Genomic DNA, 26,322 nt, shown 5'->3' on the forward strand with positions numbered 1-26,322 from the left:
ATTGATGTGGCTTCCAAGCCCAGTGGGGAGGGTAGAAGGGAAGATAGGCAGGGGGCTGGGCCGGAGTGGAAAGAGTTGACTAGGAGTGAGGGCCGCAGAACTGTTGAAGAGTGAGGGATCAGGAACTTGGAGACCTGGCCCTGCTCACTCCCCGGGCCATCCTTCTACAGAGCAAAGCAGAACGGATGAGGGCGTGGGTCCGAACCCGGCTCCCTGCCTGCTGCCTGGAGCGAGACTCTTGGTCTGCCTACATCTTCCCTCCTCAGTCAAGGTCAGCACCCCAACCTCTCCTTCTCATGGGTAATTCTCCTGTGACTCCATCCCAGGGATGCTAGAAGTGTCCCTTGACATGGGGGTGGGGGAGAGCAGGGCCTCGGGCCGGGAGGGCCCAGGATGGGTAGGGGCTGGGCAGTGCCCCTCACTGCCATCCCTCCTTACCCCCACTCAGCCTTTGCCTCTGTCTTGGAGCAGGTTCCGCCTCCTGTGTCACCGAATCATCACCCACAAGATGTTCGACCACGTGGTCCTCGTCATCATCTTCCTGAACTGCATCACCATTGCCATGGAGCGCCCCAAGATCGACCCCCACAGTGCTGTGAGTCACTGGGGCTGACAGCAGTTGCTGAGTGCCTGCTTGGTGCCCTGGGTTAGCGAATTTGTACCTATGCAGCGAGCCAGACAGTCAGGGAGGCCCAGAGAGGCGCGGAGGCAAGGAGCCAGGAATCTCCCTGATTCTGACCCTTGCAACTGGCACCCCAGGATGCCTCCTGTGTCCTCACCTGTTTACTTTCTGTGAAAAAGCAGCCAGTTGGGGGGCTTGCTCCTAGCCTGGGCAAAAGTAAGCTTTGTTGCCCCCAGCTGTTTGCAGTGATGTCTTCTTGTGCGCCAGGGATGGTGAGGCCTGTATGTGAGTCAGTGACTATTGCAGTGATGCCAACAGTGAGACTGGCCCTAGCTGCTCTGAGTGGTCAAGGGTCTCCTTCTTACCAGGACCTGTGCACTGACGGGGAGGCACCCTGCCCAGCCTGCCCCATGGATGATGCCCCATAGGGGAGGGAAGCTGTCCTTTGCTCCTCTGGGTCTTGCCAGGTAGGGGCTGGCAAGTAAAACAAGTAGCATTTTAGGGACCTTTGGGGGAGCATTGGTCACTTATGCTTGGCTTTGAACCTGCCAGTCCTCCTCAGGAAAGGAGAGGCCATGGGTCAGAGTGTGTGGACACACTCCTTCAGGCCTGACTTCTTTAGGATGGGCCCGGCTAGTCCTGGGAGCTCTCTCCCCAGGCTGGCATCACAGCCTGTCCCCCCCAACAATGTTCTGAGGCCTAGAAAGGTGAGGGGCTCTGTTTCCCCCCATGACATCTTGCACCACTAACTTGGAGGTAGACCCCATCCTTGTTGTTGCCTCCCACACCATTGTTCAGATTTCAACAGGGCTTCTGTTTTCCATTAGGGTGGGCTCCAGCCAGGTCAGTGGGAAGGGGTGGTGGTGGCAGAGGGAAATGGGCAATGGAGGGGCCAGCCTGGGAATAGGTGAGAGCCTGTATGCGTGCCGTGAGGGTGGCCAGCCGCACTGGCCCGCTCGTCTGCCTCCTGCCCAGGGCCCTGCCTCAGAGCTCGCCGTGGCAGGGTCTCTCCCCCACCTTCCCACTCAGCCCCTCCATCTCCAGCTCTATCACGTGCTTCTCCTTCTCCCTTTTCCCTGTTTCTCACTCCCTCTGACACACTTTACCCACTGCCTCTCCAGCTCTCTACTCCCCTCTCTTGGCCACACAACGTTGGAATCACCTCACAGATATCAGAGGATTGGGCCGCCTTCTTTCCTGCCCTGCCTCACGCTATGCTTGGCATAAATATGGTGCCTGGGGATGCACAGCCTGTACTCAGGCCCCCATCTTGCCCTGTGGCTTCATTTCTGGGGCACACAGCAGGAGAGCCAGTACGTGGAGCAGGGACGAGTAGGATGGGGCAGATCAAGCTAAATGCTGCTCCAGTTTTAAGAAAGGAATCAGTGAATAGGGTCTGAGCTCTGGGGCTCAGATGACAGCACTTGGTGGGAATCACTTTCCCTCAAGGCAACTCCAGGAGGTAGGGGGCAGGTGAGCAGTGGCTCCGTGTGTGTGTGTGTGTGTGTGTGTGTGTGTGTGTGTGTGTGTGTGTTTGAGGGACGATGGGAGAGCAGGGAGGAGATTGTATGTTGAGGAGAGTGGGGGGTGGTTGTTCCGAGTTAAACATTGAAGGCAGTTCCTGGCTTCTGCGCACAGAGCAGACCTGGCCCACAGATGGGGTCCCGGTGGCAGTACCTGCCTGCTCTCTTTTACAGGAACGAATTTTCCTGACCCTCTCCAATTACATCTTCACCGCAGTCTTTCTGGCTGAGATGACAGTGAAGGTGATGGGGGGGTCAGACTGGACGGGAGCCATCTGGTTCCCAGGTGTGGGGGTGGAGGGCGGGGGAGAGGCTGGGCCACAGAGGGGGGCAGGGCTGGGGACTGACTGATGGGAGGAGGCAATGTTGGTGACGCAGGGGCATCCCCAGGTGGTGGCGCTGGGCTGGTGCTTTGGGGAGCAGGCTTACCTGCGTAGCAGCTGGAACGTGCTGGACGGGCTGCTGGTGCTCATCTCCATCATCGACATCCTGGTGTCCATGGTCTCCGACAGCGGCACCAAGATCCTGGGCATGCTGAGGGTGTTGCGGCTGCTGCGGACCCTGCGCCCGCTCAGGTGCCCCTGCCAGGCACACCCTGATGGCCAGCACCCCATCTGCCCCTGCTTCCTGCTTGTGACTCCATGGGGAACCCTGCCCCCCATGCCTGGCATCACTTCTCATTTGGTTTAGCTATGGCCCCAGTGGTCTCCCTCCACAGACACCCCTTCAGGGACCCCCTCACGTGACACACTCCTACAGGGCACACCATACAAGGGCCTGTAGGCAGGACCCTCATGCCCTTCAGCTGCAGTTCTCCCTGTGTGGTACCCTCAGGGGCAATACTAGACTCTCCCTGTGAAGTGACAGACTGTTTTCTGCTTCTCCGCTTTTTCCCCCATCCCAGGGACTACCCACCAGGTAACACTTCTAGCAATGGAGCTGCACTGTTAGGAGACCCTCCCCAATCAGACAGTCACCCCGAACCCCAACTGAGAGTCAGAAATTTCCATGGGTGGGGACATGGATGAGGCAGATACTGACTGACCAGTGAGGTTTTCCTGGCTGTGATAATCCGTCTCTTTGCCTGCCCTCTACATGCTCCACACAAGTTTATCTCCCCATCCCCACAACATACTGCATCCCTGGGTTGAGTCACCATCCAAACCCCATCCTAGAGGTCTAGGTGTGGGGGTGGGTGGGGGCCTCTGCACAGTGAGCCCAGAAAGCCAACCTCTTCCCTCCACTAGAGCCCAGGATGGAGACCAGTGAGCCAAGATGGAAGGGGGTGGCAAGCAAGCAGGGCAAGGGAAGTCTGAGCCGGGAACCCCTCTTACCCGCCTCCCTCCCTCCTCAGGGTAATCAGCCGGGCACAGGGGCTGAAGCTGGTGGTGGAAACGCTGATGTCCTCGCTGAAGCCCATTGGCAACATTGTGGTCATCTGTTGTGCCTTCTTCATCATATTTGGCATCCTGGGGGTGCAGGTTTGTGGGGGTCCAGGGCCAGCTGTCAGGAGAAACCTCAGGAGTGGCCTTCCTCTTGGCCTGGATGCTGTGGCTCCAGGAGCTACTGCCACCTTTATCCTAGAAAAGCCATGAAAGGCCCTCAGGCTCCTTTGACTCCTGGGCATTTTGCAGAAAACTGGGAGACTGGAAGAGGCCCCCAAGGGGAGAGGGCCTCAAGGGGCTTCTGACCAGTGCCGCATATGCTGCCACTCTGCCCCCTCACGCACTGCTCTGAGTGCAGACACTGGCCTTGGCCTGCAGTCTGCTCAGGGGTCCCCTCCCTTCCTCCCCTACTGGAGCCAGTGGGCTGCAGGCCAGGCCTGGGGATCCAAGGCCCTGACAGCTGGGCCAGGTTAGCAGTGAGCTGGCAGGCAGGCGGGTGCAGACCCCAGACGAGGCAGTAAGTGGGGGCTGCTGGGGAAACTTGGCCTCTGGCCCAGGGAGGGAACTTGGCTTTGGAGGAAAAAGAAAGGGAGCTGCCTGCAGGATTTAGCAGGCACCTCCAGGAGCCAGGGGAGCCCGTTCATCCCGCTCTTCCAGAGTAACCCTCCTCGCTCCAGGCTCCAGACATTTCAGCTGTAGCATAGACAGCTGGCTGTTGGGCCAGAGGGAGCTTCTGGTTGGCTGCCCTCCTCCCTATCCCCTCCTTTGGCTTCCTGGGGTCTCCACTCTGCCCTGGACGGGGGAGGTATTCTTGGGTTTCCTCAAATTCTCTAGCTCCAGAGACCAGGCCAGAATACATTTGCTAAGACTGTGTGGTGCCTCTCGGCACAGGCGGTGCCCCTTCCACTTCTTGCTTCTGGCCTACTTAGGCCCCCTTGTCCTCCTGTCCCTCCGTCCCTTCCCCACAGTCATAGCTTGGTCTGTTCTAGAGTGAGGGTGAGCTTTCCAGTCAGAAGGACCTGAGCCTGAGCCCCCTTTTCGCCACCTTCTGGTTGTATAAACTTAGTGAGTGAATTTACTTCTCTGAGCCTCAGTTTTCCTCATCTGTTGAGTGGAATCCATATACTTTGCCCACCCCCACTAAACCAGATCTCTTGGCCCTCCCCCAGCGTGTCTGATTCAGTGGGTCTGGGGTGGTCCTGAGAATTTGTATTTCTAGCATATTCCTGGATGATGCTGATGCTGTCCAGGGACCCCACTTGGAGAATCACTGGCCTCCCCCTTGGTAGGAAATGAATGACTGTCCCCCTCCTTCCACCCTTTTGCAGTCCCCTTCCCTAGGACCTTTCCTTCCTCTCCAGGGACTCTGCTCCAAGGAGCCTGGAGGAAGGGGTGCCTACAGGGGAGGTTACTGTCAGTATGTCTCTGACTTGACCGAGCACCTGGCCCTCACCTAGGGTGTACTTGGAGCTCTTAGGCCCCAGGGCTGGTCTCGGCTTCCTGTGCTCACAGCTTACTTCTTTCTCTGTCTCTGGTTATGTGTGTGTTCAGCTCTTCAAAGGGAAGTTCTTTGTGTGCCAGGGCGAGGACACCAGGAACATCACTAACAAGTCTGACTGTGCTGAGGCCAGTTACCGGTGGGTCCGGCATAAATACAACTTTGACAACCTCGGCCAGGTGAGTCCCAGGCTCTAAGGTGGAGGTGGGAGAGGTGGCAGGAGTCTGGGGAGGATGCAAGGTCCATGCTTAATGGTGCATGTGGGGCAGCTGGCTCACCTTCGTTTCATCAGTTAGTGAATGGGTCCTATCTGGATCTCCAGGCAGTGAGATGATGTATTTCCTTAGCACAGTAGAAGGTGCAGGTGTATTGTCAAGATGATTCTTTTTCTCATTCCACATTCATAGAAACAGAAATGCAGAAAATGAAATAGCTCGCTCAGTTTTGCTGGTTTATTTCCCTGTCCCATTCTGGTTTTGGTTTCTGGGTTTCCAGAACTCTGGAGTCTGTTGCTTTACCTGGCTGAGGTCATCTCCTATGGCTCTTCTGGCTTCATAGCAGCCATGGAGCGTTGGGACAGAGAACTCTCATGGAGCCTGGAGTGTGACTCTGGGCTAACCTCTGAAGGCCTAGGGTCCCCCAAGCTATTGCCAGGAGGTGCTCTGGGGGTCACTGGTGGGTGTCTTGGCTATACATCTTAGGTTTCAAATGGTCCTTTCCTCCCCTTCCCCCCAGGCCCTAATGTCCCTGTTCGTGCTGGCCTCTAAGGATGGCTGGGTGGATATCATGTATGATGGGCTGGATGCTGTCGGTGTGGACCAGCAGGTAGGGCTGAGATGGGCAGTATCCATCTTTGGACTCAGGTCACTCACGATGGGCCAACTCCAGGTGTGACGCAATCAGGCAGTGGACAGAAAGACAGCAAAGCAGGTTGGCGAAATGCCATCCAAGAGGTATTATGTGTCAATATCAGAGGCTGTAACTGGCGGCCTGAGGACAAATGTGGGCTTGCTTTATTGGCTTGCAACATATTTAAATTTTTTTAATTAGTGATAAACAATTAAACAGCTTCCCTGGTAGCTCATATGGTGAAGGATCTGCCCGCCATGCAGGAGACCCAGGTTCGACCCCTAGGTTGGGAAGATCCCCTGGAGAAGGACATGGCAACCCACTCCAGTATTCTTGCCTGGAGAATTCCATGGACAGAGGAACCTGCTACAGTCCATGGGGTCACAAAGAGTTGGACATGACTGAGTGACTAACACTACCACTAAACAATTAAAAATTGACGAGTTTCACATGAAAAATCCAGATTTGGGTCTGCTCAAGTCCAAAGATCTGGAAACACTGGACTTGCATTCCCTAAGGGCAGGAGTCAACTGAAACGAAAAGCAACTCTCCCGCTTTTGGATAGAACACCCACTCTACTTTGCCATAGTCCCCAAACCTCTCTACTGGCTAACACCAAACGCATTCCATTCATTGGCGTCACCTGATGGATCTGTGTATAACTGAGCATGCAGGCCCCGTCTAACGGAACCGAGGCTGGGGGGCAGCACCCGTGGCAGTTACCCTCAGGCTAATGTCTTCACTCGTCCTTCCTGCTCCCCGCCAGCCCATCATGAACCACAACCCCTGGATGCTGCTGTACTTCATCTCGTTCCTGCTCATCGTGGCCTTCTTTGTCCTGAACATGTTCGTCGGTGTGGTGGTGGAGAACTTCCACAAGTGTCGGCAGCACCAGGAGGAAGAAGAGGCCCGGCGGCGGGAGGAGAAGCGTCTACGGAGACTGGAGAAAAAGAGAAGGAGTAAGGAGAAGCAGATGGCTGGTCGGTAGTCTTTCCACATCTCTCTGAGTCGTACTTGACCTTGGCCTTGCGACTGTAGGGGGCCAGGGGCTGGGGCTGGGGCAGGGAGAAGATTCTCCCACCCCCTCCCCACCTCCTTCCCCTCGAGAGCATGTCAGCCTTTAGAGCCTGCATGAAGCAGACCAGTTCAGCCCTGCGGGGTAGGGGAGCTCCCCTCTGTGGGCCTCCCGGTCTCAGCATCGCGCTCCCCAGATGATGCCAGTGGGAGCTGATGCACAGTCCCTCCCAGCCTGACTCTGAGAGGAGCCTCATGGGATGAAAACCCCACTTCATTGCCCTGTGCCGGTATCCAGGGACCCTGACCTTGGCACTTGGCACCTTACCCACCACACGGTTGGTGAGCAAACATTTTCAACTTGTGGCTGCCCAGTGTCTGTAGCTGATGGGCAAGGCCTTGGCAGAACGTGCAGATGGACCGTGGCGTGCAAACCCCAGACCGCTCCTTTCTCCCTCTTTCCAGCAAAACTCCCTGGCTTCCCGACTGTCTTTTTTTTTTTTTTTTTGCTAAGCTGTTCAAAAATACCCCACCCAGCTCAGGGAGGGTCTGAGGTCACAGGAACTCTAAACTCATGACGCTCTGGCCTTAGACCCTTTAGCCCTTCATCTACGACCTCCAACACCTCTTGCCATTGACTGGGTGAGGCCCCTACCCCAGGCCTCCTCACACTCCTACTATGGGTGGCCGAGACTAAGCGAAAGACTGCAGATTCCAGGATACAAGGCGTGAGTGCGGGTCCTGTGGTGTCCCCAAGTGTCTCCAGGTGTGTCTGCACTTGAGTCACCTCCCTATCTTCAGGGCTCCTGCCTGTCTGTCTGGTACTCAACAATCAATCAGTGTAACTCTCTCTGTCGCCCACGTCTCTCTAAGTGTCTCTATGTGTGGGTTTTTCTAAGCTTTTGTGTGTCTGTCTCTGTTTCATCTGCGGGTTTTCCCTCTTCTCTCCACCCTTTCACAAACCGTCTTCCTTACGCCGATAAGATGTACATGGTGCTCTGAGTTTTCCCTTTGGTTTGTTACAATGTGAGTACTATCAAGCAGGTGCAGGGCTGGGGTGCCTGCCCTCAGCCCCTGGCTCTAGGGCGTCTGGAGCCAGGGGAGGGCTGTTGGGGGCTGTGAAATGGAGGCGGGCGGGACAGGGCTCATGCTCCCTGTGAGAGGGGCTGCTCCAGGGTTAGGACACTGACCTCTAGGCAGCAGCTCTGGGATAAGGGTCCCATCTTGGTTCCTGGTGGACAACTGAGGCTGAGCAGGCGTACTGCCCCCAGCAGCCACGCTCCCACCCCTGCTCCGTCTGCCCCTCCTTGCAGTCTGTCTTCTCGGCAGGACATCTGCAGATGGAACTCTTTCGGCAGGAGGTACGTGTGGCCCTGCCTGACCAGCTGGCTCCCCTTCTGGGGTCTGCAGCCTTCTCAGGTGCAGCTGAGGCCACAGCACAGGAAGGAGTTGTCATCTGTTCCGAGGACGGGCTTCCTCCTCTCCTCGTGCCTCCGACTCCCAGCCCCTGTGACCCTGATGAGCTGGCCAAATTGCTCAGCTTCCTCAAGTGCCCTGTGTCCAAGTTTGGGGCTGGTACTCAGGACCCACCACCCTTGCTCAGCATGCCCTATTCATTGGCAGAGTGAGGGTCACAGCCCAGGGGAAGCGAGCTGCTGAGGGGGCCCTGCCCAGCCCACCTGGTCCGGCCAGTGACCAATGTCGTGTTTCATTCTTTTAGATCTAATGCTGGACGATGTAATTGCTTCCGGCAGCTCAGCCAGCGCGGCGCCAGGTACTGCGTCTGGGGTTGTGGGTTCCAGGGTATGGCCCCGGGCGGTCAGGCCCACGTCATGTGTGCAGGCATCCTCTTTGCTCCCTCTCCATGGCTCACTGATTTTGTCTTCTCAGGGTGAGGGGTTCTGGGTTCTGTGGCATCCCGTAGGCCTGTGCTAGCTGGACAGGAGGTGAGGGCCTTATCATGCCCCTCCAGCCGACTTCTCTTGGTGGACGCTCCTTGTCTGGCCAGGCTTTTGACGCCAAGCTCCCAGCCCCCTGCCACCTCTTCCCATTCCTGTTCCTCCTCCTGGGTCACACAGTTCGATTATTAGAGCTGCAAATCTCTCCCGCCTCCTTTTGTCTGAACGGGAGACTTTGATCCAAGCAAGCAGGATGAGAGGAGCAGAGAGGGAAAGGATTTGTTTTAAAAATGTAACAATGAATAATTGAACAGACTCATTAATAGTTAAGTAATGGCAGTGGCCACATCATTGCTACAAACAGCAGGAATTGGGACTTGAAGATCTGAGTTAGCCACAAGTTTCTCCCCTAAAAGCCAAAGATTTGGGAGTGAGTTGGGTCATTTTCTTTGAGAGCTGTGTCTCTGGGAGGGCCCTCCTGGTTTTGCCTGCACCCTCCCCTGCCGCCCCCCACCAGTCCTCTGGCCCCTGCTCTCCCAACATGGCCCCCAGACAGCGGTTCAGAGGTTTTGAGAATCTGTGAAGTGTTGTGGGGCCTCATTACAGCCTCCGATGTCTCCACCCGGTGGTTCCCAACCTGTTTGTCCCTAAGGGCCCCCCTTGTCATCTTCTACAACAGACCCCACAATGTAAAAGACCTTCTCTGAAGTCGAGAGCATGTCAGTAATGACTTTGTTTCACTGGTTTTACTAATCAAAGACACATCTAATTGCTAATCAGGACTTATGAGCTGCAGAAGCTTTCATGTTGAACGACGGCAAAGAAAGACCATTTTGCCATTAAATTAGTCTGTGGGGTCTTAGCACAGGCATGTGTATGATTGCTTTTAAGCTTTTAAAAATATTGAAAAGAAAAAAAAAATAAAAATATTGAAAAGAACTTCAGGACCCCCATGTGACTGCCTCCTCAGGCTGTTGAGGGCTTGGGACTCCAGACTGGGAACCATGGGCTGTACCTTTCTCTACTTTTCCAAATTCCCTCAGGAGCCAGACTCCTGCAGACACTACCCTGTGGGTGCTGGGCTGCCTGATCAAAGGGGAACCCCTGAGCTGCCATTTGAGAGGTCATGCCTGGGGCCCTGGGTGGGTAGATGATGTTTGGCATTGAGAGAGGCTCCAGCCACTTTGTATCTGGATTGCCTGGGCTCACATCTCTGAATTGAGCTGTACTGTGAGCTCCTGATGTTAAGGAATGAGAGGAGGGTGAGGGGACATGGCTTTCAGCTTCTCCCTTATGGGTTCACCTAGTCTGTACACTGATGTGTGCACACAAATACACTCACACCAGAACACCATGGGTCTGGCCTCAGAGGCTTCTCCCTCAAGAGTCAACCCATGCAGATTTCCATGGCCCCTGAGACCATCTTCTGACACATCCACTCAAAGATAAGCACTCTCTTTACTCTCATACTGCACCCCCTTCTGGGGACATTCTGCTGTGTTCCTGTGGGCACAGGCAGGTATGTACACTGGTTACAATAGTGTCTCACCTTTCCAGCTGGTAATGGAGACTCAGAGACCCCAAACAAGGGCTCAGACCACCCCTATCCCTCTTACCTAAACCTGTTGTTCTACCTGGTCTATACTAGAGTTTTTCAAACTTTCCTGTGCCTAAGAATCCCCCAGAGGACATAACTGAGCCCCACCTTAGAAACTCTCACAGTGGTCCAGGGTAGGACCTGAGCGTCTGCATCTCCAGTCAGCTTACAAGGCATGGCAATGCTGGTGCATCAGTGTACCCAATGGTGTGATGGGGCTGAAGTCACACCCACTAGTCTGGAGTCGCTGGAATCAAACATGTGCACCATACTTCCCTGCCAGCACCTCTGCCACCCTGCGCTGCCCCCAGCAGGAGCAGCGTAGCCAGACCCCAGGGAAAGGCTGAAGGGAAGAGTCTGCTTATCAGGAAAAAGGCCTGATGAGACATCTCCGTCCAGCCCAGCTTCCAGGTGGAGGGAGAAAACGGGGCTGCCTCCAGCACCAGATTGGTTCCCCTCGGCCTCCTGTGGCACCTGCCTCCAACTTGCCCTCTGTCCTTTTACCAGGACCCACTGATCGGGCCTGGCTACAGCAGCTGAAGTTGGCCTCTGTCTTGGGGGCCTGTGTCCCTAGGAGTGACCCCTGCCTTCCTCCTATTCCACCACTCCCCTTTGCAAACCCTCTGCCCTGGCTGTGACTTGGGCTCCCAGTGACCCCTACTAACTCACTGTGCCTGTGGCTCTCACTCACAGCCTTGCACCCCCTCCTGCACCTCTCCTCTCCTTCTGCCCCTGACTGGGGGCTGGGCAGTCCTGGGGGTGCTCTTCTCCTCACTGTCTGACTCTGGTATTTTCTCTGCCTAAGGTAACTCATACAGATAGGAGGCAGAGAGACAGGGCCAGGGCAGCTGGAATGCCAGTGACCACTGGTCAAGACCCCCTCCTGGGCTGCAGCTGGAGCTGTTAGAGCAGCAGACCCACCCAAGGCTCTGCCCAGGGGCATCTCAGTTTCCTTTCTGAGCCTGAGTTCTTGACTGTAGAACCGAGGTCCAGGAACAAAACAGGTGACATCATCCAGAGTGCAATAGTGAGAGCCTTTGGACAAACTCTTCGAGAGCACCCTCTGGGCCAAAGTCTCAAGGCTTTGTGTTTAAACCCATCTGGCAGCTGGTGAGGGACTTGGGCTGGGAGTTCAGGTACTGCCTGGCAATGTGTACGTAACTTACTTTTTGATGGGCCTCCTTCTCTCTCTCTGTAAAACAAAGGGATTGGCCAAGGAGATGCTTATCAGGTTGGCCCTGGTGCACTTTGGACCTGGGCTCTGATGGAGGGATTTCTGGCAGCCTTGGCACCTGCTGGTCTGGGGTCAGGGCTGAGGGTGGAGGGGTTCTGTGCACCTCAAGGGCCTGGGACTGGTCTCTGTGAACAGATGCCCTGCCTCAGTTGTCCTACCCCACCTTCCCTCTGGGCCTCCACCCACTCCTTGGGCTACTAGAGGAAGGCCAGGAAGAGGTAGCAGCAGCTCCCTCTGGCCTGGGGCTGCCTACACAGACAGACTGGGGTGACGGGGTGGGGGTGGGGGGGCGGCGGCGAGGGGAGGGCGGTACTCTCTAACCTCTCCTCTGCATTGTCTCAGCTAATAACAGGGCTAATAAGGAGCCGCTTTTTCTAACCTAATTGTATTCAAACATTTTAGTTAATTCTCCATTCATATTTTAGCATAATGGGATCGAGTGCTCTCAGCACTTATGGAGATTAATGCAGAGAAAGAGTTCCAGCTGCTAAGGCAACGCTGGGCGACTAGCGCCCTCTTGTTCTGTGGGTACTGAAGGAAGGAAGGAAGAGGCTGGCTCACCAGGTCTACCTGCCTCGGTCGCATCGCTGTGTGGATGACCTGTGGCCTTATGTTGTCCCCTGTCCCTGGCCTCTCCACCCCCATCTTCCTGCGGGCCCTAAGCAAACAGAGTCATGGTTGGCTGGCCCATCTGTGGAAACAAAAATATGGCCTAATGCATCCTACGGTGCACCAGAATACTTGGGACTTTCTGCCTCTCGGTTATCCACACCTCAAGGATGATGCTGGAGCGCGGCAGCTGGTGAGGCTGAATGGCAGCTCTTGGGCACTCTTCTTCCTTCGGCCTTTGGTGGGGGCCCACCCAGGCCACTCCTTGCCTCCATTTACCTCTCTGTTTAATAGTCCTGCATGGGAAAGAACCGTTATAACCAGGCTGGCCTGAGCCAAAGCTTCCTGCTGCCCCGGCACAGTCCTCAGAGGCTACAGCCCTGGCTGGCTTCCGCCGTAGACTTCCTGAGGGGGAAGAGCTGTCTGGGACCTGAGGTTGCCCCAAGGCCCCCATGTGGTGCCTCTTCTTTCGTGGTGGCTGCCTCTGATGACATGTATCCCCAACTTGGTGTGGCCTTTCCTCACACCTGGAGGAGGGGCCCCCTGTAATCTCCTGCCCCCAGATTTGTTCTGCCTGCTTAGTAGGTCAACCTGGTACCATAATTTTTATAACTAAGTGGTTCACTAATTACAAGAGAAATATGATGCCTCTGACAGATCTCAGACAGTGCTTCCTGCTTCCAGCCCAGCCTGCAGGGGAAGCTGCCCTGGTCCCCAGGAGCAGACTGGGCACTGCCTCATTAGAAACTGGGTGAGCCCTGTGGCCTCCCCTCTGCCCTCTCCCGAATGAGGGTTCAGGAGTCCCAGGCCCTGCCCCCACCGCGGGAGGCCCTCTGAGTGGGTCAGTGCAGTCAGCCAGGAAGACATCCAATTTCCAATCTCCGGTTTTATCTCCAAATCCCAGCTCTGTTGTAATCTCCTCTGCTCCCCTCAAGAGTCTAAGCTCGGTAAAGGAGTAAGAGCCTTCACCTCTCCATTGATGGAGCGTCCTCTGAAGCCAATAAGATCAGTTGTTTTTCGTCTGTTGATTGGACCTTACTGCAGAACACCAAGTCGAGGGTGTTACGAGGGGCTGCTGGATTTTGGAGGCTGCCTCGGGGAGGGGGCTCACCCGGTGTCTACTGTGGGTGGGGAGCTCCGCATGTCCTGACCCCTTCTGTGCCCAACCACAGCCAGTAGAACAAATGCTCGAAGGGGAAACACCAAGAGAGGGGCTCCTGCCCAAAAAGAGCAGTGCGTGGAGCGTGAGGATGCTGATGACGCTGGAATGTTTCAGCTCTGGCATTAGAGGCTGGTGGCTGTCAAGGACTGTGGGTGGAGGGGGCACAGTGGGCAGGGCCCAATGGCTGCTCTGTTCTCCCTGCTGCCCCCCCAGAAGCCCAGTGCAAACCCTACTACTCAGACTACTCCCGCTTCCGGCTCCTCGTCCACCACCTGTGTACCAGCCACTACCTGGATCTCTTCATCACGGGTGTCATTGGGCTGAACGTGGTCACTATGGCCATGGAGCACTACCAGCAGCCCCAGGTAGGACTGAGTGACTGGCCATCTGGGCCCCACCTCCAGTCATGAGCCTGTGGGTGAAGCTGACCCAGCTTGAGTCAGGGCACTTCAGGCGAGTGCTTGGCCCCCTACAGGGGATCCTCTTGTACCACTTGCAGGGACTTGTGAAGGTCAGTCTTGTCTTGGTTTTACAGATGAGGACACTGAGGATCAGAGAGGTTAGTTGACTTGACCAGGTAACTGGGAAGTGAAGGACCTGGATTCTTCACCTAGCAGATATTTGTTACCTTAAATAAATAAAGATGTTCAGTGTTCTTGACCTTTGAGGATAAAGAAGGCAGATCTGTGCCTACTCTTTTGATTCTAGTCAATATCCAGCTCCAAACCTCACCTGTGATCTTGCTACTTCTCAAATCAGCTTCCATCATCTGCCTTCCACATCTTAGTTTTCCCATCTCTACAATAGGGACAATGCAGAAGACCCGTTTCACTTCTAGCATTCTGTGCCTTCCAGCACATTCTCATGTGATCTCCTCACCATCCCTCAAGGAGAGAGATCTTTCAACACAGAGTTTGGATCATACATGTGAATGAGAAACCTACTCTATCCTAGAGTGGTGGCCAGTGATCAGCCATCATGGTGAGAAGGGAGGAAAGTTCCCCTTAGACTCACACTGTCTTCCAGATCTGGGAGGAATGATAGAAGGATCAGGATGGGCATCTTCCTTGGGCCTTAAGAGATCTTGCGTCTTACCCCCATCCCTGCCAGATCCTGGATGAGGCTCTGAAGATCTGCAACTATATCTTCACTGTCATCTTTGTCTTGGAGTCAGTTTTCAAACTGGTGGCCTTTGGCTTTCGACGATTCTTCCAGGACAGGTAAAGGGGGTTGGGGGATGAGGGATGGAGGAGTGGGCACATGTTTCCCAGGGAGATGCCCCAGAGGATCTAGTGCCTGAAGACCTTTCTTGACTCTTGGGGTTGAGACTCCACTCCAGGACCTAGCCAGGGCTGATGGTGCAGTGTGGGTGGGGGGATATCCAGGGCCTGGGAGATGGGAGGGGAGAGAGGGAGCCTGGCAAGAAAGGGCCTAGGGACAGCGAAAATCAGTGTGGCCTAGACTGGAGCCAGACTGCCTGGACCAAATCTGAATCTTGGCTCCACCACTTAGAAGCTGGAAACTTTGGGTAAGTTACTTAAGTTACTTAATCGCTCTCAGTTTCTTCAGCCATAGAATGGGATATAATAACTGTATCTACATCCCAGAGTTGTGAAGATTTTGAGTTCCTATTTGTGAAGTCTATCAAATAGCACTTGACAGAGAGCAAATACCATAAAAGTACTAGATAAAAAAGCAAATGAATAAAAATGAAAAGCAGAGGCCCTAGAACTAAAGTCCTAACCCTACCTGTGGTACCATCTGGCTGTGTGACCATAGCTAAACCACACCTTCTCTGCAGGATGGAAAGGCTGGACAGGCTGACCTCCACTCTCCTTTCTGTGGCTGAGAATGTGCCACTCATGTTGCCACAACTACCCCCTCCTCTGCAGTGCCCCCTTCAGGGAGCTGTGTCCTGGGCTTTCAGGTGGAACCAACTGGACCTGGCCATTGTGCTGCTGTCCATCATGGGCATCACACTGGAGGAGATTGAGGTCAATGCCTCGCTGCCCATCAACCCCACCATCATCCGCATCATGAGGGTGCTGCGTATTGCTCGAGGTCAGTGCCGGCTGCCTGTCCACCGTGGCCACTCTTCCAGGGGAGAGATAGCAGAGGTCAGCTCTGACTGGCTAGGGAGGAGGTGGGTGTGGGTTCCATGAGCCTTTCTTCCAGCCTCTGCCAAAGGGGATGGGTGGGGGTGAAGCCATGGCAGCCTGGCTGGCTGGGGCTGGCTATCCTACCAGCCCCAGCCCCGGCCCTGGCCCTGGCTCCACCAGCTGTGTGACCTGGGACCTAGAGGGGCTAGCTCATGACATTGTCCTGTTCTGCAGTGCTAAAGCTACTGAAGATGGCTGTGGGCATGCGGGCACTGCTGGACACAGTGATGCAGGCCCTGCCCCAGGTAGCTGGGAGGTGGGGGTGGGTGGGAAGGGTCCTCTCGGGAAGGAGAGGGTGCTCTCCAAAGGGGTGGGGGAAGCTGGCTCGGAGATCTAGTGCCACCTTTTCCATTGCTTTTCCTCTTTTCCAGGTGGGGAACTTGGGACTTCTCTTCATGTTGTTGTTTTTCATCTTTGCAGCTCTGGGCGTGGAGCTCTTTGGAGACCTGGGTGAGTTGGTGTAGGGAGGGCAGAGGAGTCAGGGTTGGAGACTCGGGGACTCCTGGGCTAACTTAAGCCTCTCTCCCCTTCCCTCCTCCTCAGAGTGTGATGAGACACACCCCTGCGAGGGCCTGGGCCGGCATGCCACCTTTCGGAACTTTGGCATGGCCTTCTTGACCCTCTTCCGAGTCTCCACAGGTGACAACTGGAATGGCATCATGAAGGTGAGAGCCCCCCACAGTGGGGCCCCTCCCCGGGCTCAAGGAGATGGCCCCACTTCTTGGCTCAGGTCGAATTCAGTGTGAATAAAAGCATGTAACCTTCTACCCTCCATGCTGGAACACCCTGAGACTCCCTCTCCCCAGGACATTCTCTAACTCACACTTCCCAGGACAGTGGCTCATGCTCTTCTGCCCCTCGGACACCATCACTTCCTCCTCCTGCCCTTCTTCTCCCCGTGCAAAGCTCTGTGACACAGGTGACCTGACTTCCTGTGAAAGCTCTGTCCACTGTCCCCCCAACCTCACTCCTCTAACCTGCCTCCCCAGGACACCCTCCGGGACTGCGACCAGGAGTCCACCTGCTACAACACGGTCATCTCCCCCATCTATTTCGTGTCCTTCGTGCTGACAGCCCAGTTTGTGTTGGTCAACGTGGTCATTGCCGTGCTGATGAAGCATCTGGAGGAGAGCAACAAGGAGGCCAAGGAGGAGGCCGAGCTCGAGGCTGAACTGGAGCTAGAGATGAAGACGCTCAGCCCACAAGCCCCCTCACCACTGGGCAGCCCCTTCCTCTGGCCTGGGATCGAGGGCCCCGACAGCCCTGGCAGCCCCAAACCTGGGGCCTCACATGCCACACCCCACACTGGAGCAGCCTCCCACTTCTCCCTGGAGCACCCCATGGTGAGCAGAGAGCGTCCCCCCAACTGGCCTCTGGGGAATGTGGAACAAAGACGGGTGGTGTGGGTGCTCAGCGGCTCGGTGGGTGGGTGGTGTACAGGGAGCAGGCAGCAAGCAGACCCTAGGGCTCCTCCTGAATCACCTGACCCTCCTGCATGGATGTGGAGAGGTAAGCAGGCCCTTGCCTGTCCCCAGAGGTGGCTGCCCACACTTGCAGTGTGGGGCCACCCCAGCAAGCCACTGGCACACTTGCTGGCTCATCTGTCCCGGTACCTCCAGCTTGGCTGGGACTTCCCTTCCTGGCTTTTAGGTTCAACGTGGTTTTCTGTTTCCTACCTGTTTCTCTCTTACCCTTGCCCTGATTTTGCCGAACTTCTTTCCTTCCCCACCCTCAACCTGCCTGATGCCATATCTCCATCTTTTTTCCTGATCTTTTCTTTCTTTCCCCTTCTCTGCCTCTGGGCTCTTCTCATTTTCCATCTCCTATCTCTCTTTCCTCCTCCTACACCTCTCTCTTCCCCACCTTCCCCACTGCCCCCTTTCTCTGTCTCTTTGTTGTTATTGTTATGTGTGTGTGCGCATGTGTGTACATATATGTGACCTCCTCTTTTTCTCTGTCTCTTCTCAATCCCTGCCATGACACTTCCCATCACTGCTCATCTGACCCTCACTCCCCTGACTCTTTGGCTCCCTTTATGGGCTGGTCCTTCCCAGGACAGACAGCTGTTTGACACCATATCCCTGCTGATCCAGGGCTCCCTGGATGGGGAGCTGAAGCTGATGGACGAGCTGGCAGGCCCAGGGGCCCAGCCCTCTGCCTTCCCTCCTGCCTGCAGCCCAGGCGGCTCCAACCCACAGGTTACTGTGTCCCTGTGCTGTGCCCCTTCCCCTGACTGTGCTGGGCTGTGCCATGCTGTGCCATGCTTCTGGGGAGGTGGGGGTGTTTCCTGCCCACTGGGTGTCTGGGGAAAGAACAGCTTTACCTCAGTTGAACTTTGGGCCTGGCAGGAGGTGACCAGGGGTTCTTCAGGCTAAGACCCACCTCTGGAACACATAGTTGGAAGGTAGCGATGCTGAGATAACACTAATGAGGGAGAAGATTAGATGGAGGAAGGGTTTGGAGAGGGCAATCGTAAGAAAAAACGTGGAAGAAAAGAGGAGCAGAAGACAAGTTGGCAGTGGGTTAGCAGATGGTCAGAGTGATGAATGAGATCCAGGGGAGAGGTGCTTTGGGGGTGAGTGCAGGTGGCCAGCGGACCCACTGAGGGACATGTCTTAGGCCACAGTCTGCTTCTTCTCTGTATCCACTGCCCTCCCCACTAGTTCTCTGTTTGGTGGCCTTTTAAGCTTTGGAAACTGCTGGGCATTGTGGATGCTATCTGTAGCCAGTGGCTTCTAACCTGGCCCTGAGAGGGGGTGGAAGGCTCCAGCTGGGAGTGGGTTCAAGGACCTTGTTTGAAATAGGACTTGGCTTCCTCCCCAAGCCTTGCATCTTCCCACAGCAGCACATGCTTTTCTCCTCCAATCCCATCTCAGTGCGGTCTTCTGCTTCCTGAGGTCCTCTTCCTTCTCCTCTTGAGACCTGTCTTGCCACCTTTGACTCCCTCCTCTTGGAGGTGCACCCCAAAACCCTCCTCCTAAGTCAGGGACTGCAGGAAAGCCCCCGGTAGACCCAGAGTGGAAGCAAGGAGACAGGTTTCAGCTGGAGATAGAAAGCCTAGTGTTCCATGGGCCATGATGGATGATGGGGTAAGCAAGCAGGTTCCCAGTACCCAGGACACCTGTTAGCCTGATCAAAGAAATGGACAGTGATCCTTAAATAGGAAGGGTCCTTGCTCTAGGGTTCCTGACCTCATGCTGGATTCAGTCTCAGATAGACTGTAGGGTCCTGAACCTGGCAATGACCCAGAATGATCCTTGGGAGATCAAGCCCCTTCCTGAGGCCTCTCATCCTGAAGTAAGGTCATGGGGAAAGGTGCTGGGGGAGAAGAAGATGTTGAAAAGGTGACCAGGCAGTTAGCTCACCTGGGAGGCATGGCCCCACTCTCCCCCTGGGTTCTGCAGGCACTGAAGCCCAGCGGCAGATCCCAGGTGAGCCAGCCAGATGGTGTAGTAGCCCAACTGAGTGTGCCCAATTCAGGCCAGTGAGAGGAGAGCCCTCCCAGAACCCAGGCTGGAGAGGGCAGGCGGAGGAGGGCCCAGGAGGGGAGATGCCAGAATTTGGGGGCAGGCCAAGTCCTGCCAGGCTTTTGGAAGCAGAGAGAATAGGCAGAAAGCGGTTGTCAGGCTGGCAGCTTTGTCCCCAGCATCCCCTACGCTGCTGTCTTGCTGGGAGCAGAGAGGCGCTTTGCGGGCCTTTCTTCATTTTTTTTTTTTTTTTCTGGTATCTTCTTTATAAGAGTCAGAAGCCCTCCCAGCTCCCTGCTCCCTCCCTGGATGGTGGTAATGTGGGAGGGGCTGTCAAGATTCCTGCAGCATCTTTAGAACCTGTTTCTGTGTCTCCTTGCTTGGTCAGTGTTTGCTCCAGCTCTTTGGTGCCTGTGCAGCCTCTCTGATCAGAGCAGGGGTCTGAAGTGGGGGGAGGGGAGGTGCTCTCAGTTTACTTGGGAAAGGGGTGGGAAGAGAGAAAGGAGGGCCTTTCTCCTTATGCTCGGTGAACAATGGGAAAAGAGGGGCTCTGTGTGTGTGTGTGTGTGCATGTGTGTGTGTGCACATGTGAGAGACGCACTGTCCTGGTTTCTTATGCCTGATCATCTCTCTCCCTGTCTAGATCCCTCTAGCTGAGATGGAGGCTCTGTCTTTGACGTCAGAGATTGTGTCTGAACTGTCCTGCTCTCTAGCTCTGACGGATGACTGTTTGCCTGATGACACTCACACACTCTTACTTAGTGCCCTGGAGAGCAATGTACATACACACAGCCCCCTACTGCTCCCCAGCCCCCCAGGGGCGGGCTGACTGTGGGGCTCCAGATCCCTCCCCCCTCACTCTGCCGCCAGCCCTACCCAGAGGCAGCACTTAGTGCACCAGGCTTTACTGAGGTCCCCCACTGTGGACAAAGAAATTAAATAAGATTCAATTGGGGCCTTGCCCAGAGGGCCCAGGGGCAGTGGTTGTGAAAGGGTTAATCCAGATGCCCAAGAGTGACAGAGCTCAAAACAGAGGTGTCATCAGGCAGCTGACCAACATGCCTGTCTGGCCACAGAGTTGGTTTTTGTATTTGGAGCCCCGTGCAGGCCAGCCCTCCCCCTCCCTGCACCCCTCTGTCCCACCTCCCCTTCCCACCTCCCCCCAACATGAGCCATTCACCACCACGCAGTGGGTGAGAGCTACATCTCTGCTGCTACCACCATGCCCTTCTCCACCTGGGCGGGGGGCCGTTCCTGTCTCCCCCGTCCCTGTCCTAGGGGTCCCCACGTCCAGAGGGGCTTCTTTGTGTTCTGACAGCTTCTCCACTTTTACCCAGCTCTCCCATCCACATCTAACAGTGAGCAGCCCCCTCCTCCCTGCCTTCCCCTCCTCTTGGGGCTTAAGGAGGGACAGGGGCCCATTTCTCACAGCAGGGCTCTGTTGGCCATAGATTCGGGGTCCCTGGGGGTCTTGGAGTGGTTGGCAGAAGTGGAACCTGGGGCTGAGAGAGGAAGCAGAGGATCCAGACTATTTTCTGACAGTCATTCTCAGGCCTGCTGGGACTACTTACCTGGCTGAGTCTGCAAGGGGACAGGAATCTACGGCCTCTCTGAGAACTAAGAATGGACAGGAGAACTAGGAATGAGAACTAGAGATGGAGAAATCTCTTGGGAACAAATCTTGTTTCCCTCCATCTGGGGTCAAAAGCTGATGACTGCCTTTCTTTGAAATATGATTTAAAAAATCCACTCTCATCTCTAGTCTGTCCACTAAGGGAGGACCTGAGACCTTGGTATCCAGGCCTTGCTCACCACCCACCATCTGCCAGAGTCATTGTTTAATTAAAGAGAGGTGGGGAGGTGGGTAAACCAGCTGTGACCCATCCCCTTAGTGTTCATCCGTCATTCAGCTCACATTAACCCAGCCCTTGTCTAGTGCTGGGTGCTGCTGCTGCGTTAAGAACTGGATGATGAAACAGCCTCTGCTCTGCAGGGAGTGTCTGGCTGCCTCCTCTTCTACTCAATGGGAAGGTCCTCCCCCACTCATCAATCCCCCTACAGCCCCAGCGCAGTAATTGAGATAGGGAATATGTGCGTGTTAAGTCGCTTCAGTCGCGTCTGACTCTTTGTGACCCTATGGACTGTAGCCTGCCAGGCTCCTCTGTCCACGGGATCCTCCAGGCAATCTCCAGGTGGGATGCTGGGGGCGGGTGGCACTATTAGCTTTTAACTCTTCACTGTGCAGCTTCAGAGCCTCTCAGTGAGGCCTTGAGTAAGAGCTCTTGGGCTGCCTGCAGGGCTGGGGGCTGGGGGCTGCTCTCCCTCCCTTCAACACCTCCTCACCTCTCCACCATCCCCAGTGGGAAGCTCCAAGATGTAGTATGAATAGTTTTCTGGGGGCAGGGCATCCTCCTACCCACTTCCTCTCCGTGTTTGGAAGGCTCATCCATGTGTCTGGTCCTTCTCCCCAACCACATTCATCCCATCACCACCTTCTCCAGGGAGGGGATGGGGGCCAGGGTCTGGGTGGGGTGGTGGGCTTCTGATTTCCAACGCCAAGCTCTGCCTCAGTTACCCAATCTGATGCCCCTCTTCCTCCCACTTCCCACCCCACCCCCCTCGCCCTGTTCCTTTTGCAGATGGAGTCCCGCCCTGAGGAAGTGCCCGTCATGCTGGGACCAGATCTGCTGACTGTGCGGAAGTCTGGGGTCAGCCGAACGCACTCTCTGCCCAATGACAGCTACATGTGCCGGGATGGGAGCACTGCCGAGGGGTCCCTGGGACACAGGGGCTGGGGGCTCCCCAGAGCTCAGTCAGGTACCAAGGCTAGGGGCAGGCCCGCTTGGCTCACACTGGGAGATCTGTCCTTGCCTAAGCTCAGTCCTGCCCTCTGGAAGTAGGGGTACTGAGGCAGTCAAAGAGGCCTCTCCTACCTCTGAGGAGCCCCCAGCCTGAAGGGGTCAGCTGCTCCTGCCTGAGGGAGCTCCCAGCCTGAGGGGAGTGGCTTTCAATCCAGGGTGGTGGGGATGGGGTGGTAAAAGCAGAGGCCCCAGTTGGGGGAGAGTGGACAGTGGATGGGAGGGACTCAGGTGGGGGCCAGCGCATTGACTGTCCAGGTCTTCTCTCTCCCCCCCACCTCCCCTCACAGGCTCTATCTTGTCCGTCCACTCCCAGCCAGCAGACACCAGCTACATCCCGCAGCTTCCCAAAGATGCACCCCATCTGCTCCAGCCCCATGGTGCTCCCACCTGGGGCACCATCCCCAAATTGCCCCCTCCAGGCCGCTCCCCTTTGGCTCAGAGGCCACTCAGGCGCCAGGTGAGCTTGTATAGAGGGTGGGCATGGGCTGGTGCTGGCCTCTCTGCTGGGAATCCTAGGCTGTTGGTGATGACGAGGCTTGCCACTTCCATTTTCCCAGAAAATATTTATTGTGTGCCAATGATGTGCCAGACTGAATTCTAGATGCTGGGGACACAATTCTAGGCAAAGCAAAGTGGTCTGTGTCCCCTTGGGGACACAGAAGAGGCCAGAGACCAGAGGGGGTCATGGTTGTCCAGGGACACATGTCAGGTTGGAGATAAAACCTGGGTCTCTGGATTCCCCTTGATGGGCAGAGCTGCCCCACAATTCTCTATACTTGTAGACCTAGCTAAGGCGCACAAGGCATGTTTTGGGTGTCTCCACTTTTGGTGACTCCCAGGGCCCACCTTCCAGATCCCACACTCGAGGAGCACAGAACAGAGACTCGTGTAACCAGGTGAGGCTTGTCTGCCCCCCCCACCCCGTGACAAGGCCACAGCTCATGCTGTGTGTGTCCCATGTGTGAGGATAGCTACATGAGAATCTGCTTCAAGCCATCACCTTTGGGAGCAGACACAGTTCTCATCCGCTTTGCAAATATTCACTGAGCAGCCTCCGTGTCTGGACACTGGGGACAGGGACAAACGAGACAGCCCCTGCCCTCTGGAGCCCATGGTATAATAGCAGAGACAAATACCCCATCAGGTCACTGCAGCAACAGGGTGCTCACGTGTGTGGTGCAGCAGAGAGCAGAAGAGGAAGGAGTCAGTTTCACTTTGGGGTAAAGATGGTCGGGTATTACATCACAGAGTACTTGAGCCCATAAAGTCAAAGGATGCTTGCCATTTGGGAAGGGTGTGTAAGGCCAAAGAAATAGCCTGTGCAGAGGCTGGGAGGTGTGAAGGAGACAGCTGGGGAGCAGAGCTGGCCCAGTGCTTTCTGGGATCGCATGGGTTGGGAGCTGTATGGAGCAATTCTTGTAGGCCTGGGGGTGGGGACACAATGGACAACAGAGCGTGAATAGTGCATGACCCCTATCTCCCAGTAAGAGCAGACACTGAGAACCCTTGCTTAGGGTGGTCCTGCAACTCCATAGAGGGGAAGGAGGGGTTGTCTGACCTGCCAGGTGGGACAGTTCATGGGGGAGAGGAAGCCTGCAAGCTGAGTCCTACCCCTACCCCATACAGGCAGCAATAAGGACGGATTCCCTGGACATTCAAGGCCTGGGCAGCAGGGAGGACCTGCTGTCAGAGGTGAGTGGGCCTTCCCCGCCACTGGCCAGGGCCTCCTCCTTTTGGGGCCGCTCCAGCACCCAGGCTCAGCAGCATTCCCACAGCCAAAGCAAGATCTTGAAGCACATGCCCCCGTCAGCCCCCTGCCCAGGCCCAGAACCCAAGTGGGGCAAGGGCCCACCAGAGACCAGAAGCAGCTTAGAGCTGGACACGGAGTTGAGCTGGATTTCAGGAGACCTCCTGCCCATGGACAGCCAGGAGGAAACCCCGTCCCCACGGGACCTGAAGAAGTGCTACAGTGTGGAGGCCCAGAGCTGCCCGCGCCGGCCTGCGTCCTGGCTGGATGAACAGAGGAGGCACTCCATCGCAGTCAGCTGCCTGGACAGCGGCTCCCAACCCCACCTGGTCCCCGATCCCTCTAGCCTTGGAGGTCAGACTCTAGGGGGAGCTGGGAGCCGGCCCAAGAAGAAACTCAGCCCACCCAGTATCTCCATAGACCCCCCAGAGAGCCAGAGCCAGGGCTCTCGGCCCCCACCCAGCCCTGGTGTCTGCCTCCGCCGGAGGGCTCCGTCCAGCGACTCCAAGGATCCCTTGGCCTCCGGCCATCCCGACAGCATGGCTGCCTTGCCCTCCCCAAAGAAAGACGTGCTGAGTCTCTCTGGTTTATCCTCTGACCCAGCAGACCTGGACCCCTGAGTCCTGCCCCACTCTCCCACTCACCTCTCTCCACTGGGTGCCAAATCCTAGCTCCTCCTCCTGGGCTGTATTCCTGAAAGATTCCACATGGGCACCAAGGAGGTGCTCCTCTTTGCCTCAGTGGCGCTGGGCACCGGCAAGCAGAATTTCCAGAGTTAACAGCAGCAGCCCCAGACTGGACAGCCCTGGCCACCTTGGCTCCAAGCGGAGAGAGAGGCCCAGCAGAGCTGAGGTTCCCGACACCAGGAGCTGTTGGGAGAAAGCAATACGTTTGTGCAGAATCTCTATGTATATTCTATTTTATTAAATTAATTGAATCTAGTATTTGCGGGATGTACGACATTTTGTGACTGAAGAGATTTGTTTCCTTCTGCTTTTATGTGTCTCAGAATATTTTTGAGGCGAAGGCGTCTGTCTCTTGGCTATTTTAACCTAAAATAACTAGTCTAGTTATTTTCCCTCTTCTTGCAAAGCACAAGCTGGGAGCGAGAGTGCATTACAGCCTTGACGGGGGCCCATCTTCAGTGGAGAGCAAGGACCATTTTGGAAACTGTAATGTAACTTATTTTTTTTCCTTTAATCTTGTCATCATTTTCTGTAGGGAAAAAAAAAGAAAAAAAATGAGATTTTACAAATGAAATGGAACCTTTTTATATACACATACATACATATCTATATCTATAATAAAGTAATTTTCCAAAATAAAAAGTTAATCACGGTCCAGAGTAAAAGCCAAAGAGACAGAGTTAGGTATTTCCAGATGGCATTGGACAGAGATTCCTGGAGATGGGGAGTGGGTGGTGGGGAGGGAAGGGGTCAGAGCTGTGTGTGTGTGTGCGTGTGTGTGTGTGTGTGTGTGTGTGTGCGCGCGTGCGCGCGCACAATACCCAGAGAGAGAGGATACAGCCTGGCCACCCAGGGGTGAGGGAAGAGAGAAGCCCCTCTGTTGGTGGCAGGCTGGATAAGCAGGGTATACTCCTGCTTCTATCAAAGCTTTATCGCTTCTTTTTAGCCAAGCAGCTCTGTGAATGGGAGTGATTCCAGATTAACTCTTATTTCTGCTGACAGCTATCAGCCCCACATTGAAAGCTGGAAATTGGCATAATGAAGCTGTTTTTGTTTAATGAGGCTGACTGAGGCTGGGGGAGGTGTCTCAGCTGCTGTAATGGGGATTTGAGGGGTGCTTGCAGGGAGGAGGCAAGTGCTTCTGCGTTTTCCTTCCTCAGGCTTCAGCCAGGGTGACCTGAGTGGCCTGGGCTTCGGCCTGTTGCCCTCGGGGGGGGGGGGGGGGTTGGGGGGGCACCAAGAGAGCCCTGGCACTGCAGGCACTGCCCCATCAGGGCTGGCAATGGGATTAAGCTATATAAACAGTGAGCTACTCCCTCCTAAGATGAAGGGGCCAGGGCTGGGACCTCTCCTTGGAGTTGATAGGGAGATGGCCCCCTGGGGGGTGATAAATGAGCATCCTCAAGCTGTTTACACTGGCTGCTGCTGCCTGCCCAGTGGGAACCCTCCGAGGAGGCGGGGTGGAGGCAGCCAGGCAGTCTGAGGGGAGGAGGTGGGGAGGAGATGGGGAGGAGGAGGCACCAGCAGCATAGCCCAGAACCTCCTTTCTGGTACTCCCATGGGCAATATTCCTTTGTCTGAAACAAAATCATGTCATCGTGCCAAGGGCACTAACCACAGGTTCATCCAGTCTGTCCCTGTGAGCCACCTCCGAATAGCTGCCCCAATCCCACTCCCTTGAACACCCTTAACCCCTTACCCCTAGCACCTCCAAACCCCAGGACTCTGAAACCTGAAAGGCAGCTTGGGCTAGGCAGCTCCCACCCACATCCCACATTGGAACCTGGGATCCCCGTGAGGTGAGGGAGGCTGCTGGATGGTTGGACCTGAAGTTTTGTCCAACCCAGTATTTTCTAAGCTGGTGAAAGGTTTTCTAGCTGCTCTTTTGGACAGAAATAATACCCCTCCTTGACACAAACACCTGGTTTTATCCTCTTAGGGTGTGCAGTAGCGTAACTCTTTTTCCTCTGGGCTCTTCGGATAGGGAGAGGGGTTGCATGTAGGAACTACC

The 26,322-nt window shown here is 55.5% G+C and overlaps 1 protein-coding gene across 28 annotated transcripts in view; it reads left to right on the plus strand.

The window, feature by feature from the left end:
• CACNA1G (calcium voltage-gated channel subunit alpha1 G) overlaps positions 1–24,567 on the plus strand; it is a 62,262-nt gene extending 37,695 nt beyond the window's left edge. For 2 of the 28 annotated variants that reach the window (XM_081583242.1, XM_081583245.1), the window contains 20 exons: positions 171–271; positions 472–595; positions 2,320–2,388; positions 2,536–2,720; positions 3,500–3,626; positions 5,082–5,207; positions 5,764–5,853; positions 6,644–6,857; positions 13,605–13,756; positions 14,502–14,611; positions 15,319–15,452; positions 15,725–15,795; positions 15,922–16,000; positions 16,094–16,215; positions 16,540–16,893; positions 17,605–17,748; positions 19,661–19,795; positions 21,657–21,834; positions 22,166–22,335; positions 23,505–24,567. In XM_081583242.1, coding sequence (XP_081439368.1) covers positions 171–271; positions 472–595; positions 2,320–2,388; positions 2,536–2,720; positions 3,500–3,626; positions 5,082–5,207; positions 5,764–5,853; positions 6,644–6,857; positions 13,605–13,756; positions 14,502–14,611; positions 15,319–15,452; positions 15,725–15,795; positions 15,922–16,000; positions 16,094–16,215; positions 16,540–16,893; positions 17,605–17,748; positions 19,661–19,795; positions 21,657–21,834; positions 22,166–22,335; positions 23,505–24,245 — 3,426 coding nt within the window. In that variant the 3' untranslated portion in view covers positions 24,246–24,567. Of the gene's footprint in view, positions 1–170; positions 272–471; positions 596–2,319; positions 2,389–2,535; positions 2,721–3,499; positions 3,627–5,081; positions 5,208–5,763; positions 5,854–6,643; positions 6,858–8,611; positions 8,666–13,604; positions 13,757–14,501; positions 14,612–15,318; positions 15,453–15,724; positions 15,796–15,921; positions 16,001–16,093; positions 16,216–16,539; positions 16,894–17,604; positions 17,749–19,660; positions 19,796–21,656; positions 21,835–22,165; positions 22,336–23,504 lie in introns of all 28 variants that reach the window. The other 26 variants (XM_081583246.1, XM_081583251.1, XM_081583269.1 and 23 more) reach the window with 20 other exon arrangements.
• Positions 24,568–26,322: the final 1,755 nt, after the last annotated feature.

Source organism: Giraffa tippelskirchi, chromosome 3 (genome assembly GCF_054371585.1).
Source record: "Giraffa tippelskirchi isolate mGirTip1 chromosome 3, T2T-mGirTip1v1.2.pri, whole genome shotgun sequence".
Lineage (NCBI taxonomy): Eukaryota > Metazoa > Chordata > Mammalia > Artiodactyla > Giraffidae > Giraffa > Giraffa tippelskirchi.